This window comes from Strix aluco, chromosome 3, assembly GCF_031877795.1.
Source record: "Strix aluco isolate bStrAlu1 chromosome 3, bStrAlu1.hap1, whole genome shotgun sequence".
In the NCBI taxonomy this organism is placed as follows: Eukaryota; Metazoa; Chordata; class Aves; order Strigiformes; family Strigidae; genus Strix; species Strix aluco.
This window is the reverse complement of record NC_133933.1, coordinates 35,372,722-35,392,211: the sequence shown is the minus strand read 5'-3', so window position 1 is coordinate 35,392,211 and position 19,490 is coordinate 35,372,722. Positions and strand designations below refer to the sequence as shown.

The 19,490-nt window shown below is 42.7% G+C and overlaps 1 protein-coding gene across 2 annotated transcripts; it reads left to right on the top strand.

Annotated features, from left to right (window-relative positions):
* The first annotated feature begins 1,528 nt into the window (after nucleotides 1-1,528).
* Nucleotides 1,529-15,098, top strand: CALM2 (calmodulin 2). 2 transcript variants are annotated; one of them, XM_074818090.1, is made up of 6 exons: nucleotides 1,529-1,691; nucleotides 6,177-6,207; nucleotides 11,403-11,546; nucleotides 11,624-11,730; nucleotides 12,625-12,760; nucleotides 14,192-15,098. In XM_074818090.1, the coding sequence occupies exons 1-6, from the start codon at nucleotides 1,689-1,691 to the stop codon at nucleotides 14,218-14,220; spliced, it is 450 nt and encodes a 149-aa protein (XP_074674191.1). In that variant the 5' UTR covers nucleotides 1,529-1,688; the 3' UTR covers nucleotides 14,221-15,098. The 2 variants fall into 2 exon arrangements, with proteins under 2 accessions (XP_074674191.1, XP_074674190.1); XM_074818089.1 differs by lacking the exons at nucleotides 1,529-1,691; nucleotides 6,177-6,207 and adding an exon at nucleotides 7,576-8,225.
* The last annotated feature ends 4,392 nt before the right edge of the window (nucleotides 15,099-19,490 follow it).

The window sequence follows — 19,490 nt, the reverse complement described above, 5'->3', positions numbered from 1 at the left end:
TTTAGGATGTAGTGAGAGCCATTGCTCTAGTTTGTGTGATAATGGTAATGAGTAGGTAAGTATAAAATACCATTTAAGTACTGTATAAATATCAATAATTCTTGCAATAGATATGGAAGTAGATAATTTTTATTATAATGTGACTGGTAATTTCTATTCAAACTTAGGTCAGGAAACTCAGACTTGGGCCCCCCAAATCTAATAACGTATTTATGGTCCCAAAATAAACATTGTAGTTTCCAAAGATGACAGGTATGCCTGCTTTCACTGAACTTGGCCAACATTGCACCTATTTGTTGAATTATCTGTTGATTTTGCCGTTGAAAACATATGTGCAAGTTTGAAAATTTTGTCTGGGAGTAATTTGCCCAAATGCATCTTAGAGAAAACCCCGTTAAGACTCGAGATTTTCACTCAGAATTGCAGGCCATCTGTCCTTCTGAGGCACAAGACCAGGCTGTATGTGGTTTGTAACAGAGGAATCTGTTCTTTAATGCTACCAGCGATGAAGCATCTCTGGCTTGCAGAGCGAGGTGGGAATTTTTCTGGACTGTGCTGGATGCAGAGCAAGTCTCATTTAGTAACTCTGTGGGTGAGGCTTTCCGGAGCACAGCGAGATAAGGCTTGAAATGTTCTGGCAACGCGCTCTTGGGATTACGTTTCCCAGGTGCACGTCGGTGAGGTCTCAGGGTAATGCACCAACAGACACTGCGGCCAAGGCCGGGCTGCGGCCCGGGGTCTGCTCCAGCCGGGCCTCCCTCCCCGAACCCGCAGCGGCCGAGCGACGACGCCCGCCGCGGCCCCCACGGTTTGCCGGTGGAAAGAGGCCGCGGCGGGCCCGCTCCGGAGCCCGCCCCGCTCCGCTCCCCCCCGGGCCCTCTGCGGCGGCCGCCGCCGCTCCCGCCCCTCGGGCGCGCGCCCGCAGCGGCAGCAGGGCGCTGGGCCCTGCCCGCCCGGCACGCCCTGCCGCAGCGCCCGCCGCCCCCCGGCCGCCCACCCGCTGCAGGCGCAGGCAGCGGGGCAGCGGGGCAGGCCGCCGGCGCCCGCCGGGCCGGGCCGCGCCGGGCCTCACCGCACTGGGCCAGGCTGGGCCCCGCCGCACTGGGCCGCGCCGGGCCGGGCCGCGCCGGGCTGGGCCTCGCGCACTGCGGGCGGGGGGAGGGGTAACCGCTTCCCAGCCCAGACTGTGCATGTCCAAGTGACGCATTGCAGGTACGAATCCGCCAATCAGCGCCCTCCTTCTGGAGTCCCTGCACTCCTCGACATTTTTTCCAAAATTTCTTCCGCCCAGAGAAATAGTCCCCCAGACTGGCCCCTCCGGCACCCCACCCCCCACCACCCCCGCCGTGTCACAAGCGCAGCCCCACTCTTTCCCGCACCTCGCCCCCTTCCTGCGTCGGGGCTTGGGGGCTCGGGGGCAGAAAGGGGGTGTGCTCGGTCTGCGGGGGGGCCTGCTGAGGAGAGCTCGAGGAGCCGGGACTTCTTTCGCAGCTTCGTTCCCTGACGAGGAAAGGGGAGGGGGGAGGGAGCGGCGCGGAGCGATCCGGACGGGCTGTGAGGAGGTTTATGAGGCACTGCTGGCGGCCAGGCAGGGCTCAGTGTGAGGCGAGCTGTAGAGCGGGCGGGTTGCTCGTGTGCCCTGTGCAGCCGTTAGCTTCCACCACACCCCACAGCCAGGCCGAGCCACCATGGTGAGTCCCTGGGCATGGGGTAGCGGTAGGGTTTTGCGGGTGCTGGTCCCGTGCTCGGTATGTGGGGTGGGGGTGCCTGTGGTTCGGTGCGGCGGGGGGAGGGGGGGGGGGGGAGGGAGGGCGGAAGGGGGGGCAGGTGGTTTGACTGGTGCGGGGTGAGGTCGCCTGCAGAAGGGTGGCGGTAGGGGTGAAGGTGTCCCTTGCTGTGGGCAAGGGGCGCAGCGCGGGCAGGCTGGGGCGGAGGGTCCCGCTCGGAGGCGCCGTATGCGTAGGAGGAAGTGGTGGTGGACGAATCCCGCCAGGGTCCCTTTCCCGCCCTGGGGCGTTGGTGCGGATTCAAAATTCAAACTGCCACTCGGTTCGAGCGCCATGACGCTTTGTCGGGGCGTGTGTCGGGTGGGGGGGGGGAGCGGCAGATAACGGTTCGTCCGGGGAGGAGACCCGCGTGGGGGGGTGCCGGGAGGGGGGGGGGAAGGAGCCTGCCACGATGGCACCAGCTCCACTTTCTTATCGCTTCCTCCCTCCCCTTCCCCCCGCGGCAAGCCGGCGTGCGCGGCTGAATGGGGCTGGGGAGCCAGCGGCGCGGCAGCGGCTGCTGCGAGCGCTTAAGATGTCTGGCTCGCTAGCGAGGTGTGTTGCGCCTGGTAATAATGCAATGCGGAGCCCTGCAGCTTCTGAGCAGCATGATGATGAGGGGCAGGCTGCCTCACTGCACCATCTCCTTGCTAGACCTGTTGTCAGCTCACGTTGGAGCCGCTCTCCCCTGCCGATTTCGTGATAACTCCTTGCTGTCGGTGGCTCTGTTGAACAAGGGATTTATTTTTTTAACAGTTTTGGCTTCCCGTTTTGGCTTCCCGTTTTGGGCATTGCGGTGGACAGCCCTGCATTTTCTTGACCAAGCACGATTTTTTTTTTTTCTTCCTAGCAATACGTTTGTTTAGGATTTTAATCAACTGTCGAAATAGAACACATTGGAGAATTGTTTCAAATTCGGTCTAAAGGATATGAGTTTAGTTTTTTTAATTAAAACAAGTGGATACTGAAACATGTACAAAAAGGAGCAATTTTGTCACAAAAGCAACACCAGTGGCCACTTTAGTACTATCTCTGCATTAAGAGAAGATGCAGTGTAGTGGAATTGCCTTTTCATTCATTACATGCTTTTAAGGAATCAGATCACTATTAACTCGCCATGTCTAATGTGAACGATGGGTACTTAATTTTAAGCTTTTTTTTTAAGGGTTCTCTCTGGGCAAAGAAATTAGGTGAACAGAAGCCCGAATTTGTTCTTTTGCTTGAATTGAGAACCTATACAGCAAACCATCTGTAAAGAAAAAAAGCAGTGAATCTAGCAGCAAAAGACTCTTACTGCTTTTAGTCATCATCTGTACAGAACCAAAAATGGAGTATCTTCAAGCAAGGTCCATATAAAAATGGGTGTGTCCAGGAGGCACAGTGACACTTTGAATGTGGTTATAGTTCGTCCTGACAGACCAGACTGGCTAAACCTGTGAATATGTTGTCCAGTACTGCACATGCTAGGTAAAGCAGAATGCTTTGCTCCCAAAATAAGCTAACATAGCATAAGCATAGTTTTAGCCCTTATATGCTAGTCTGTCTAGTTCTTGTTCTTCAGTTAATCTTGCCAGAACAGAACTGCCCATTCAGATCTAACACCTGTGAAGTATACTGAAATGCCAAGTTTTGGAGGGGAACAGTGTCACCTGTTCTGTGATTTGCCGATAGCTCTCTATCGGGCAGAGTTCGGCAGCGCTGTGGAGGATCTTCCAAACCGGTCACTGCACAGCAGCTACGACTGTAATGAAACACTACCTCTAGAGGCTGCGTGTGCCACTGAAACTGCTGCACACACAACGGTTCCCCTTCTTTCCTAGGAGGCTTAGATTCTTTGTCAGGCCCTCCATCTGGGGGCGGGGGATGGGAGCTACTCCAGTGAAAATGAAAGTGCTGCACGATGAATTAGACAGTGCCGTGTCAAAGCTGTGATGGGTTCCCTGACTTCATCAAAGGACGTTTTCGGGTGGGTCTTGGGCCACAGTAAGGGACATGTCAAAACTTCAACATAGGCACGTTACAGTTGTCATTCAACTGTTTGTTTCTGAAGCTGGGTTGCATTACTGAGGGTGTGCATACACTCACATCTGTGGTGTGTGAGGATCCAGCTTAAATTCTGGACCAAGAGCTCCAGAAGGCCCCACTAGGAAGACCAGAGTGGCCTGAATCCGTGCTGACAGCCCTCCACCTGAGTGGCATGGGAGGGAGTGATCTGGCAGACTTGCTGGCTCCGCCTTTTGCTGCTGTTGCGCAGCAGTCCCTGCAGAGCCTAGCACTGCGGAGTACAGATGGTGTTTGTTCAGCCTTGCCCCACCTCCTAGCTTATCTTTCAACTGCCGTATACCTGTGGCTTCTAATAAGTTTCGTGCTCTTCTCAAACACTGTACCTCTTGCAGGTACTGATAAAGCTTATCCAAATTCATGGTTAGTGGCTACAGTATGTTTTAAGTTGCTGGAAGAGTTCGGCAACACTTAACAGCTTAAACACTGCTTAATGTCATGTCTTTATATAAAACTGTTTATATAAAACAGTATGTGACTCAACTTGGTAACCCATAAGTATTGACCTAAATAAACTAGGTTCTTGCTACTTAAATCTGATCTACAGCTTTCTGTGGATATAAATACCCTACAGAAATGTAGCGCATTGTTCTCTTCACTTGAGCAATAAAAATGTAAGTAGTATGCAAAGGTACGAGTGAGTCTGTGTTAATGATACACTCTGGACAAGCAAAAATCTGTTAGGCTTCTGTTAAGGGACCAGCAGAATTCGTCCATCTTGAAGACTAATGTTGAGCTGGTGATGTTCTTGGCAGTGTTGTTGCCATGCTCAACTATCTCATTGGTTTTTAAAACAAAAAATTGAACCTGCATGGAAATACTTCCTACAGCTGCTGAAACTGGAACAAGTGGACTCTATAGCTGCATATACCCATTGGCTGCTTCTCTTAGAAGTTGCTCAGTAGTGTGGTCTTGATTCTTAGAGTAGGTGAGCCACAGGCAGTCTGAGAAATCACCAACTGTGGCCTTTATCTTGGGCTGTGGCTCTATTGCATGCATATTTTTTGTAAATGATTTAGCTCTTGTATGGTTGCTTGAACAGCTAACTTCACTTCTGTTACAGGAAGAATAGCCAGAACCTGGTAACTTCTGAGTTTGTATACAATAAGAAGCGTAATTCAAATTGAGTAAAGTAAAAATTGACAGGTGGTGTATATACCTTTTTCCTGAGTATTTTGTTGGCAGATAGCTAATGTATAGAGACCCCTTTGTGGGCACAGCTAATGACTAGAAATTGTTTCTAACTGTCAATATTGCAGTAATTATAAAAAGGTGGTTGCTGAAATGGTCACAATAGGAACAAAACTATAAAGTGCTGTTGAACTTGGGCAGTGAGTGTATCTTTTATGTATTTTTAAAGTTTCTTTTGACTCCTCAGTGGAGTACTATGGGGTAAAGAGCTCAAAGAGCTTCCTTGAAGGAAATGTGTGGTCTTGTTACTGCAACTCAACTGAAGATATCCAGAATTTGTTTGAAGAATCAGCTGACTTGAAAACCTAGGAAAGATATTTCTATAGTCCTCAAACATGTTTGTGCTCTTTCAAGAGTGAAGTCCATTTTGAGTTTGGCCTTGAAGACTGAGGTTTTCTTATTGCTGTCAAATCTGGTTGATTCAAAACTGTTCAGTCCAACTGATAAAGAAATTATGTCTTACAGCACTGAACCTTTCTCTAGTGGCCCTGTAAACTGCCTTGTGCTACCTGAGTCTGTAGACAACCATCTTCAATGTCTAGACAGCCATAGACAAATGCATTGAAATTACCACTTTGGGCTGAAGCTGCTAGTACTGATTATATGGACTCTGGTTTTTATGGCTGGGTCTTGGACATGAAGCTTCATGTTAATCAAGGGATTTAATTCTAGAGAAGAGTATGTTTTTCTAATTATAGCATTGTAATTTAGCAGAAGAGAGACTAGTCTGCCTTAAATTTGAGATTTGGGGTTTACTGCTGCATTACTTAAACCTGAAGTGTTTAGTGTTAAAGATAAGGTTAGTTTACCAAAGTATTACTGCCAGTAGTCTGCTGTGTTAACGTGTTTTTAAAACTAGTCTAGAGAGACCTGTGTGCCTTGACTTTGCTAGTGTTGCTTGGATAATTGATTGATACACATGGTAATCCATTATTTGGGTGTACCAGATATTGCAGGGTCAGGAAATGAGGACAGGCTGACAGTTCTTATTTAGCAAGCAATCCTGATGACTTTTGAGCTGTGTTAACTGGAACTATTTCAGAATGCTACAGAAGTCCTGCAGAGCAGCTACCATATTCAGAGGCCTCTAGAAGTCTGTGTGTCTTACTTTACCTTGAACTTTTGCTACAACTATAATGATATTCTCTTTTATTGCAGGCTGATCAACTGACAGAAGAGCAGATTGCAGGTGAGGTTGTGTACTGTGTTGCTGCTCCTACTTGACCTGGCATATCTCTTAATCCAGTGACAGTCTGTTACACAAGATATTTAGCTTTCTCAGATACTAAAGAAGTATTGTGGAATGTTTTAATTTGTCACCTAAGTTTTAAAGGCTTATCTACTGTAAAAGCACCATGGATACAATGAATCTGAAGTTTTATCCTCTAGAATAGTTAAGACAATCCTCACAGCTTTACTAGCTAGTAGACTTGGGACCCTTATCTTTTTTTTTCTCTCACGATTACAGAATTGCCCCAAGTGCAAAGTGAAAGGCAATGGGGTGGTGAATCTCTGGTGGACACCTGAAATCTGGAGTGCTCTTCTAACAGAAGGCAAAAATAATGTACTTTGAGGTCTCCTGTCAGCAGAGATGTTTCAGAGTGACTGTTTTTGATGACAGCAGAGACTGGCTTCATGATGACAGCTCTCTGTATTCTGTGTTTGGAACTGCATTGTGTACTTGGACACAAGTGTTCTGTGCACTGTTCTGATGGTCTGGCCCTTGCTCTGAAATGCTTGGAGATATGCATCTCTTACCATTGTTTGGGGGCCAATACTAAGATGTTTCTGTGCACTGACAACTGTCTACTAGTGGCTAAAACTTCTGGTTATCATGTCTCCTACTCATGCAGGCTGCACAAACTATCTGTCACTGCTCTCTGAAGGCTGATTTCAACTTCAATAATTGATGTGACTTAAAGCTGGTAATGCAGAATTCAGCCTTGCTGTGGATGTTCAAAAACTTGGAGGTTTTTGATCTGACAAGTGTATAGTATTACTACTAGAGAGTCTTAGTGTGTAACTGTCATGTGAAATGATTTTAGAGGGTGTTGGGGTTCTGCTAATCTAATAGTACCAGGTCAAGCATATAAACAACAGTATCCAAGAGGTATAGCTGTCTAACTGCAGTGTAGCTCTTGAAGATACTGTATTAAACAGAAGTGTCATAATGAGCTAGTTTGTTTTTTCCATAATTACCAAATTTGAAGTGTAAGGACATTCTTCTGTAACTTCTAGACTTCAGAAGTTTGCTTTAACTCATAGGAGACTAATTATGGTTTTGTGGAAAGTCCTTAGTCTATTTACTTGTTACTATGGTACTGTCTTATGAGTAAGCACAAGACAAATCTATTTCAACGCAAGATTTTTTTTTCTGGAAGTGGCCTACATATCTTAAGGGTTTTGTGATCAGTTTAGTTGGAGCAGGCTTTATCAATTGTCACTGCTGTCTTTTCAATAATGGTTCATTGTTGCAGTTCTTAACTGTAGAAGCTTTATTAGTTGATGTAGCTGATTATGGAATATAAACAGGAAGCTTATTAACACTACCTCAGGATTAGTGCAAATGTTAGCTATTCAGTAATGATAGCTTAGTTCTCAGAGCCAAAAGTGAGTATTAATAAGCTTGTCATACTGGAATAGAGGGTTTTCATCTGTGTGGAAAGAGTAAAAGTGTAATTTGGTGTTAGTATCCAGTGTAAAATGCCCTGCCACTTTCAGTTCAGCTTTGGTATCTCACGAAGCAAGTATGTTTGCAAGTAAACCATAAACCTGTGATGTGAAGACACAAGCCCACTGCTGCTCTGTTAGGGAACCATCCCTAGCACTGCTTAGGAAGGGTTGCAGCTGACTAAGCAGTCTGTGCTTAGTTTTGCTGTTGAAGGCCAGCATCTTGCATGGGAAGATGTGTTACAGGACAACTGTGTGGTTTTAAAGGCTTGAGCCCCCTACCATTCTGTTTCGGCTTATCTGAAGATAACTAGTTCTTGATTTGAAAGCAGGCTTAAGAAAAGGGTACTACAAGGTAGAGACAACATTCCCTTCATAAATAGAAAGCCAGTAGTTAAGCCCAGGAGAAGTGGCTGCTTTAAAACAAATCTTCCACCTCTGCTGTGAAGCACCAGAATGCAGTTGTTGGATTCCAGATGTTCTTACTACCCATGGAACTCATCGGCTGTATAGGACTGAAGCTTCTTGTCATTACAGGTAGGGGTGAAAGACTTCTCAGGTTTTGTTCATACGAAAGACTGATTTTGAAAGCTGAGTAGGTATACAGAATGTGAATGCTAGTTGCAGCTTCATTCAGTAAGAACTGAAGTTGCAGAGTTGAATGGGTATCCCTTTGGTTAAGCATTGTCTTAAAAAAAGCAGCACCATTTGGTGTGGGTGGTTGGGGTGGGGGGAATCTAAAGATGCTTTTGTCCCAAAGCAACTGGTCTAGTGCTCTATACTTCCTTCCACTAGACCTCAGAGAGGTTTGAATGGGCACTCTGAACAAGTAGGCCTATGTATGGTGTTTGTTATGCCTTGTTCCTTTAGTGTGCTGTGGTTCTCTGGGGATCTGACCACAAGAGTTATTTAGAATTTATTTCGTAGTAGAAATAGTCATGTTTAAGTGTTGAGCTCCTGGTAGCTGTGAAGAGAACAATTGATTTTTCTCCTATAAAAGTTCCAGGCATAGCTGGCTAAACTGTGTGAGTGGGAATGGTAGTTCTGGTTCACTGAACATACTAGGTCACTGAAGTCTGCCACTTCATCTGGAAAGATGATGTGGTGCAGAGATGCCTTGGAAGCTATTGTTAAATAGAACATTTTGAGCTAGGGTGTTAGGCTAGTCCAACAGAATGTGAACTCTTATGAGGCCTGGAAGTAGTCTTTTTCTCTTGATGCAGTGTGCTTTTCAGAAGGAAGAAAAGGCTGAAACCTTGTGGGCTTGCCTGAAGATGAGTGGTTCTGCTGGCACTGTCCTTAGGTTTCTGACAGGTTAGCCTTAGCTAGGATGCAAGAGGTTTTTCATTTGCAGGTTGATACGGAGGAGTGTTGAATAGAGGGCGGATTTGCTTTACATACTACATGGAGTCATAAGCTCTTTAAGTGTGGGAGGTGTGTTTTATAATCTTATGTTGCAGGAATCCAGAATTGAGTTGCTCACTAAACTTCAGTATTTCACAGGTGCCTTCACTGGCCATTGCTGTAAATCTTCCAAAGCTGTGCTAGGTTGTTCCTATTCTAGTCTAAACTGTATCTGCATAGGTTGTTATTCCTTTGTTCTAATTACTGGAGGTGGTTCCTAGAAGTGGTTAAAAGAGGTATTTTAATCATATTCCTAACTTGATTCAGCATTTCAAATGGGAATATGCTGCTGGTCTTTGACTCACTTTACTTTCTTTATGGGAATGATTTAGAGCTGGTTGTTTCTTAGCCTACAGCATTTTTGAGTAAAAGAAAGGCAGAGTTGTCCTCTGAGTGGCTCATTTTAAGTGTTCAGTGAATGACCCATAGAAGGGGAGTCTTTGAATTTTGTGTAAAAATGAATTATTACTATTTTTAAGCAGAGCTGTTGCAGTACTGTGAAGTATGCTTTATGTTTGGGTTAGTGACAGCTGACCTTCAAGCTAAGGATGAAGTGGTTAATAGCTGAACATTTTGACCAGCAGTTGAGTACCTGACTCTTGATTGAAGACTCAGTGTTCCCCTTTTGAGGTCCTTCCATAATATGCTATGAACTTCTCTACTAGGCTTGACCCAAAAGCCTTTTCCCTGGTATAAAACTTTACTCCTAATAAACCTGTTTGTTACCTCCAAGCTAACTGAAACTAACCCCAAAGACTGTTTGGAAGTTACTGTAGGTATGGGCTATAGCTGCCTGTTTGGGTAGGGCTGTTTCTGCTTTGTGATTATACAATTCTGGCTTGAAAGTATTTTGTCTGGTCCTGTGGTAGCCTTGCTCTGATTCTTATGTGCTAAACAGCGGGAGTTGGCTTTTGGAACACTCCACACTTAGATGTAGAAGAGTGGTTTTTTCCTGGATGGGACTCAACTGTGGCTCTGGTATTAGAGTTGCATTCATGAACTATAAAAAGCCTATTTTTGTAGTTGCATTTTTAACACTTGCCAGCTTGTACTCACCTCGAGTGTTTCAGAATATGAAATGGATGAAGTAAGACTTCATGCAGTTCCATGTGAAAACAACTTTTATTGTGACTAATTCTGGTCTGGGAAACCCACCATCTGGAAAGCTGGCTGCTTGGAAATGTTGAAAAATTAATTCTTGGAAGTATTTCTGATGCAGGGGAGTACCCTTGAACTAACCAGTTCTCCAGAGCATTGATCTCGGGTGCCTTGGAAGGATCTGTTAAAGGATCTGAACTCCACAAGGGAATAGATAAGTTTTTCGTGTTTAACTCCAATTTGTGTAGGAGCTGCTACAGTCCAGTGAGCTAGTTCAAAGTCTGTGGCCAAAGACAGATGGCATGGATTAAAACCAACTCCATTTTTTGGACTGGACAATTAAACATGTTACGCCTGTATTAATATTGCTGGCTGCAATACAGCCATTGTAGGGGGTTAAGAGGTAACATTGAAACAGTTTAAGCAGTCTTACAACTATTTTTGACTAGTTGTGTGAAGGCTCTTTCAGGATACAGTAGGGCTGAAGCAATTTGCGAAGCAACTTTTCAGAAATTAAGATTCCAGAGGCTTTCCTACTTGAATAACTGACTGGAGTGCTGTATATACATAGACTGAAGAACTGCAGAAGTCCAGTGGGGGAGAGAGCAGAAGTGCCTTTTCAGCTACGTATGGCCAAGTGTTAAGACCTGTGGTGCTCGGCACTGCAGCTTCATGTAGCATATGCTGTTCAGACTTGCATGTCCAGCGGAAGTGTGTTATAGTGAGAAACTATTTTTAGTTTGGTCTGATTATACCTTTTTCTGTTGACTCATCTCCTCTATTAGTAATAGAAGTGCTATTAAGCTGTAGCATTTGTATTCAGAGTACCATTTTTCAGGTTTCTCATGAGATAAATAGTTCCTACCAAGGATGTGGATCATTCTAGTTGCAGATAGCTATTCCTTTCAGCTCTGTATTGGGGATCCTTGTTCAAGATACAGTATCAAACATCTGTGTACTTCTGAAATGGATGATGATCCATTTTATTTAGGTCAAAATGTGGTTGATTGGTAGACTGGCGGGTTGTTTTCCAGATGCTGGGCTTCCATAGTGGCATTACACTGACAGCAGACTGAGCTAAACTGAAGTTTTCTTAAGAGAATGAAATCAACTTTTGTAATTGCAACAATAAGTACCAATGGATTCTTACATGATTAAGTATACTTAACACTTCAAAACTGAAGGGATTAACTCCTTTTTTTCGTTGTACAGAATTCAAAGAAGCTTTTTCACTATTTGACAAGGATGGTGATGGTACTATAACTACAAAGGAGCTGGGGACAGTGATGAGATCGCTTGGTCAAAACCCCACAGAAGCAGAGCTACAGGATATGATCAATGAAGTAGATGCTGATGGTAAGATATTACTAATAAGTAATTTAATAAAGTGCCTAAAATGTGGGGTTTTTTCTAACAAAGTAACTGTCTTGCAGGCAATGGCACAATTGACTTTCCAGAGTTTCTGACAATGATGGCAAGAAAAATGAAAGATACAGATAGTGAAGAAGAAATTAGAGAAGCGTTCCGTGTGTTTGACAAGGTACTAAAATGTTTAACTCAAAAAATACTTGTAAAAAAAATTCAGTCTGACTTATGAGCTTCCTCACCAAATTGAGTGGTATCTGCAGTCCTGTCATCTAGAACCTCTAGGTTAACCAGTCACCCTAAAGTTCGGTCTACTGTGGTACTGTACCTGAAAGTCAAAGGAGTCATCGTGATAGTAGCGGGTGATACTATTAAACTGCCATTTGCTGTGATACTACAATACTTCTACAAGGCTGACAGGAAAATTGCTTAAATATTTAAAATGGTAATCTTTTAAATCTTTCACTTAGTCTTTAAGTGAATTGCTAAATGAGTCTGAAGTTACCCAGCTCCTTAAGCAAGATGCACTTTTAAACAGAAAATACATGATGGTAAGTACCTTGAGGCATGGGGAGGAAAAAGTCGGTCCAGAGTTCGTATACACTAGTACTTTGGTACCCAGTGTCACAGCTAGGATGGAATATGTAAAAGTGGTCTCTGAAGGCCTTGTGGCTTTGCGCTGGACTCCCATGAAATAGGGGAATAAGTGGCTTCTCTTCTAAGAAACAGATGCTTGAACCAGACAGTCACAGATTGAACAGGCATCTGTCACCTTAAAAAGGTTGCAAAAGGTGCTGATTGCTTTGTCAGTTATTAAAAAATGTCTTGGGATAGGACAGCCAAAGTAGAGTGTATTGGATAAGTTGTTTTTAAAGTGCCTTTTTAAGACTGAGATTCTGGACAATAGTGAAGATGTACTTAAAGCTCATTTGCCTTGTGCAAATGCTAGTGGTTAAAGCTATGCTAACTTCTTAATGTTCAACTTGCTCTGCAGTGTTCTGAAATTAGAGTTAAGTCACTAGGCCTTAGACAAGTCTATTTCAGTCTTTTTTTTTTTTTCCCCTCCCAGGATGGTAATGGTTATATTAGTGCTGCAGAACTCCGTCATGTGATGACAAATCTTGGGGAGAAGCTAACAGATGAAGAAGTTGATGAAATGATTAGGGAAGCAGACATTGATGGTGATGGTCAAGTAAACTATGAAGGTAAGGAGTTGTTAACCTGATTCTTTTTTGTGTAGTGCTCTTCACGTTGGTGACTGTGTGGGTGCTGATAGCCACACCAAGTTTAAATAGGACAATGTTCAATGAGATTTTCTACAGTTAGTGTTCCTTTAAGCTAATGTCTTTTAGTATGTACACAGTGTACCTCTAAGTAGGTTTAGGTTTGAGTGGGTTATTGCAGCCTTTCTGCCAAAGGCAAAATGACTATTCAGTTGTGCAGTGTAAGAAATAACTTTCTAAGTCTAATGATGTCTAATGAGCACTGGAATAAGGAAGCTAGCAGAGATGTTCACATACTGTTTTGTTCACTAATGAATGCTGATCTGACTGTAGCAAGTCACTCATTTTTCATTAATGCTTTTAAAATTACTAATTAAAGGGGGAAAGCCTCTAAAATATGCAGAAATTTCAAGAACTTTAGAAGACCTCTTAAATAACTTCACACAAATCAGCTGCAGCAGTACCTTTTATTTCCTTCTTTCTTCCTGCCATTGAAACTTTGATCAAGTCATGCAAGCAGGAGGAGTTCTGTTACATAATTGCTTGCAGCCTAGAAGCAGTAAGCTTGTTTTCATTTTAACTTTCTGAACATCTTACAGAAAGGAGCTAGGGTACTTTCAGATAATACTCTTTCTCTGAGGTGTAGGTGTTGCTTCCCTTCAAGGCCTTTTAGCTTCTGGCCTCAGGATGAGCACTCATCTGTGAGTGAAAAGGTGTTTTATGAATAAGGGTGTTGCTCTGGAACTGTACTTACAAATAGACTGTTTAGAGGCTGGTGCTAGAGAGGAGGATAGGCATCCCTCTTGTTTCTCTTGCTCTTTTGAAACTTGAGCAACCAGTTAACTCCTTTCAGGTTCCTGTTTTCTTTTTGTTGTTGTACCTGAAACTATGGTTCAGTTCAGCAAGATAAGTGAAGAGTCCTATTTTACTGGAAGTTAGATTCCATGTGCTGTGAATAAGCAATGATTCTGTTGCTTGAAGTTGGTCAGGCAAAATAGTAAAACTTGAGCTATTCTGCTATGAAGAAAAAGTCAATGCAATGTCTTGCTTGTATACCTACTTAACTGATTGTTGCTTCAGCACAACTTCTACTGATCTCTCAGTCTGTCTTGGATATCTTGTCTCTATCTGTAAGTCAGTGGGCATGAGGACCCTGTAATGTTTTATTTCGGAAGTAAGGCTGTTCCCCAATTCACTGAGGGACCAACTTCTTTGGTAAGAGGCCTTTTGTCATTAAAAATAGGAAGTTTTTAGATATGATTGGAAAAGGGGACTGTCTTGAAGATGCTTTTTTGAATGTAACTGAAAACATACTTTTGAAAGTGGTCAGCAGTAGTAAGGCAGTTCACTTCTTAGATCTTGCAATTCAGATTTTTCTCTGAATAACTCTTATGCAACTCTTTCCTTTTACAGAGTTTGTACAAATGATGACAGCGAAGTGAAGACGTTGTACAGAATGTGTTAAATTTCTTGTACAAAATTGTTTATTTGCCTTTTCTCTGTTTGTAACTTATCTGTAAAAGGTTTTTCCCTTACTGTCAAAAGAATATGCATGTATAGTAATTAGAAGGCCATTCCTCCATGTTTTTCTCCTTTATCTTACTGTCATTGTTCTGATTTTTGGAAAATTGATCTAAGTAACAAATGTTGCATGTGGCTTACTCTGGATATTTAAGCCCTTCTGCACATCTAAAGTTAGATGGAATTGGTTAACTGAGGGAACATCTGGGTTGTCTGTTTAAAAAAAAAAAAAGTAGCTTTCTTTAGGAGACTTAGGTATGACTAATGTAACAAGTTACATAAAGTAAGCTAGGGTTTTTCATGCATTAGCAATTCCTTAAAGTGACGTGCTGGCACTCTAGTTCTCCAGTACTTAAAGGAGTTTATTCTGCTTTCTGTGATGGAGGATAAGGACTCTTGCAGCTAACTGCAGGATAAAACCATGTGACTAGTATATATATGCATGTGGCTGATGCACTGTAAAAATCATTCTCCTAGCTTACTTCACAGTAACTTGCTTGTGGCCATACCTGTAACATGTTGTTGAAATGTGGAGTCTTAACGTTGTGGACGATTGACAGTCAACAATATGAAACTTAAGTTGCACTAATGCAAAACGGGTGATTTATCCAGGTACTCGTACACAAGTTTTTTTGTACTGCTGGTCCTGTACCAGAAAACATTTTCTCCTCTTGTTACTATGCTTTTTAAACTTTGTTTAGCCACTTATTTTCAAAAAAAATCTGCTTATGGCACGATTTGCCTCAAATCCATTCCAAGTTGTATATTTGTTTTCCAATAAAAAATTACAATTTACCCATACTGTTTCAATGTATCCTTGAATTATTTACAGGAATTGTTCAATACAGTTGCTGCTCTATGTGTTTCAGTATGTAGCAGTTTGGTTTGCTTATGCGATGGATTGGCTGTCTTAAAATAGCTTGGAAGGTGAAAACTTAGTCCTTAAACTCTGGCCCTTAATAGTATTGTTGACTTGAAGAAGCTTTCTTACTAGTAGTTTAAAATGTATTTTACAGTCTTGTGTGGAGCTTGGTGCTTCAATAAACTTACCGTAGTGACTGGCTATGCCCACTATCTGTAGACATTGTGAACTGGATGTTGACCTAGTTCAATAGTTGACCTAAAATTAAAATTCCTTGTTCGGACAACTAAACCTGTTTGCTTTCTTTTAATTATCTTGGAGTTTCTTCCCTGTCAGCTGCTACATGGGGGTAACTTAGTCTCACACCTGGACTTTTCTGGAACTGACATGTCTGAGTTGCCTTTGAGGATGCAGTCAGCTCAGAGTTCAGAAGAAAAACCTTCTCTTACTGATCTGCTTAATAATCATGACTGTACTTCTAGCACTGGTGTTTTTGTCAAGGTTTAAACTTTTTTAGAGCAGAAGACAACCCTGGTTTTGACCGAGGACAAATCCAAGACCTCAAAGAATGCCAGAGGCTGTTTGTGCCCCTTGCTTCTCTACTTCTCCTGGCAAGAGCTGACTCTTACATGTGCTATGTGGTTATGTTGTTTGGGGATCCTGGTTGCCTTGAAACAAAGCATCGGCCCCTGCATCTGGTTACCCTTGCTGGTCCCAGCAGAGCGGTTACTTGATGTTTTAAAATTGTTTTAATCATCTTTGATTATAGTGAAAATGAAAAAAGTAGGACAGCTGATCAACCTGATTTTGGAAACACTTGATCAGATGTTTATGGTCACTGATCTTAAAGCCCTGCTCCCTAAGGACTATAAGCAGCTCTGTTGGCTTTCCAAAGGAGGCTTGTCAAAAGTGTTTAAATTGCCAGCATCAGAATTCCTTAGAATTGTTGCTTGTGCACTGGCAGTCTGAAGAAGCTTAGGCAGTCTAAATATTGTAGCAGTTAGGGCTTACCTTCTACAAAATGAGTGACTGAACAAACACTTCCTATCCAGTCCTCATCCTGTGGCCTAGCAGCCTGGGGACAGGACATACGTGCTTGAACTGGCACAGGATGAAGAGAATTTGACAGAACCATCAGAACAACCACTTGAGATTCTGAATCGCAGGAGTATTGGGAGTGTCATTTCTAGAGGTAAGTAATGCAAACAAGGACCTGACAAGAATTTGTATTTGTGGATCAAGTGTCTTGACTTTCAGTAGGCTGGGAATGACACTGACCCACAGTCTTCTGCTACAACTCAGCAGGCATTTGGAAGCATCTGATTAAGGTAAAAAGGAGAGGGTCTTCTCTTTTTTGAAAGACTGCCTTGGCCAAGATAACTGCCTTTCATAAAATGAATGGGTGAAGAATGTCTGATGAGAAGGCCAGCCTTTACTTACTGTCATTTTAGCTGCTCCTCATTCAGAGTGTTTAGTCACAGGAATCAAAGCTGCCATTTTTGTTCAGTGTGTCTGTTACTGTTACCTAAACGAAATGCCCAGTTTCTGCATCAATATTGAAGTCTTGTAGCCCTGTTTACATCGTACTTTAACTGCAGAATAAGGATAGTACTTTTCAGTACTTTCTGCTAATGGAAGAATGTCTTCAGAGGTAGAGTCAGTAAAGAAGTGTGGTGGAAGCTGATGGCCTTGATCACTGGAACTTGAATGTTCTGGCTGAGGTGCATTTGGAGGTGCTTTTGCTATTGTGAAACAGGCAGTCCCTAGCGAGATTTCTGCCTAGGTGTATCTGTAGGAATACTCAAGTTTCAAGTTTAGCTTCTGGTAGCTTGCTGAGATACAATCCTTCACCTTGTCTGTTAAATATGGTGGAGGTCCTTATCTTCCCTGCTGTAATAGCAAGAACAAAAACTGGTACAACACTGCAGTAAAACACCTGGTGGTGCTGGTTTATTCTAAACAGGGGCAAGGCAAGAGATCTTGTGTGTAATAAGTGCTGTCCCCTTAATGTCTAGGCTTAGGGGGAGATCCTATCTGTATAAAAACCTGATGGGAGGGAATGAAGGCAGAACCAGATTCATCTCAGTAGTACTCACTGGCAGGACAAGGGGCAATGGGCATGAATTTAAGAAGATTAAGTTCTATCTGAACAGAAAACACTTTTTTACTATGAGGGTGGTCAAACGCAGGTTGTGGAGTCTCTGCAGATTCAAAACCCAGCTGAGAGGGTGCTGGGCAAGTAGTTCCAGCTGATCCTGCTTGAGCATCAGGGAGTTGGACTTGGTGATCTCAAGAGGTCCCTTCCAGTCTAAACAGTTCTGTGAAGGTGCCCCTGCTAGAGGATCCTTGGCTTACCATGGTGTGCAACCTGGTGGCCTTTCCCAGTGAAGGAAGATGTGCAATTGCTTGCTACAGCCTGATAAATCTTAGAGTATGTCTCTAACTCATTCTGGTAGTGTTAAGAGTCACCAAGCAGGACTTCAGAAGACACTGTACCTCAAGCCTGTGAGCTGTCCTGAAAACAAATACTCCCCCAATCACTTGTAGCTGTGGAATTTGGTGGGGGAATATATCACTGAATGAGGAATAGTAGCTGGTAAGCTTGCAGCCTGTTAAGATACAGCTAATAAATTAGGGACCAACTAATGGGTAAGGGAGACAGTAAGTGAGGATTAGGAGCCTGCTAATAAGATCAGTCTAACTTAAGGGAGACTATAGCTCAGAAGGTAGATGAGTATATAATGCAGGAGTACAGCTGATGGACCCACTGGGGGTAATGCAGACTGGGTATTTAGTCTTTCAAATGGAGCCACTGGTCTCGAAAGATGACTCTGCAGGAGTAAGGTAGCTAAATCTGCTGAGTGGTCCTTTCTGTAATTGTTTGGTAACAGCCTGGGCACAATGAGTAGCAAAATGACTGCTTGCTTATATTAATGTATATCACTTCTATTATATGATTACACTATATTTCACAGTAACTCAGTCCAATTAAGAGAAAAGCTATGTTAAACTGGTTTACTAACTTGTGTAGGTAAGGGGAGTTTCATAGTTCAGGATTAATATCATTGCCAGCTGTTTCCAGTGGGGATGGGTGGAAAATACTAGAGACTTGAAAAATTCTCCTTGAAATACTGCATTTAAAAATGGCTTTTCCATTGAAGTCTTCATGTTGTGATGGATACTTAAGGAATTTTCGTTCTAATTCAGTTAGTCTGACAAATGATAGACTTTTCAGTTAAAAATGTTCAGTTTAGTGAAGAACTGTAAAAATCAATCCTAAAAGCCAATCTTTTTTCTAAGTGAGAATAGTAGGTATTTGATATGACAATAATACATGGGGGTGCGTGGTCTAAGTCTAAAAAATAACCCTGTCCTGTTCAGCTAAAAGGGACAATGCTGAAAAAAAGGGGGGACTACATTAATCTATGCTTAACAGAACTTTAAAAAGGAGATAGAATCATCTCTTTTGGACAGAGCAAGCTGGTTGGAGAGTTTGTTAGAGTAAGTGTATTTTTATATCTTAGTATCTCCTTAGCTATCTTTTTTTCTACTTACACCTGCCTTTGTTATTAGTACAGGTTTGTGATTGGAGTGAAAACAACCATACTGCATCTGTTCCAATTTCTGGTTTTGAAGAAAGTTCTTACTCCCCTACAAGAAGAGTCACAGTTTGTCATATTATCTATTTACAATGTTTTTGAAGAACTGAGTCTTTGATAGCTGTGTATACACTAAAGTGGATTTTTAAGGATGAAGCTTGCACAGAAGACAATATTGAAGTGGGGATGGGGACCTTAATTTTTCAGTTTCCCCTAAGTGGAAGTCTGATGTCAGTGTCATATTCAGAAGATGTAAATAGAAGTTTTCATTTGAAATTGATGACTCCTTTCTAGCTGCTCCTTAGAAAAATACTTCCTATGGCTTTTTTAATAACAGCGATGGAAAAGAGGACACTTATTTCAGTGTCTTAAACTTGAGAGTCCTGACATACTGTTCAAGAAATTGCACAAAGATCTAGTCCTACTGGAATACCTTAAGATGAGATTTTTCAAAAGATGTGGAAGATTTGGTAAAGATGAGTTTAACAGTAATAACCTAAAGACGAGGCATATTCCCCTGCAAAACTCTGGTTGGATGATGTAATACAGTAACTCTTACACTTAACATTATTCAAAGTTTCAGTAGGCTATTGAAGAATGGGCCTGCATTTTACTGCATGCTTTATGTATACAGAGTAGCAGATAGTTCCTGCTCTAAGATCTTGCTGTACAAACAGGATATCATGCAGTGTCATGTAATGACAGCACACTGCAGGTTGGCTTTTTTTTA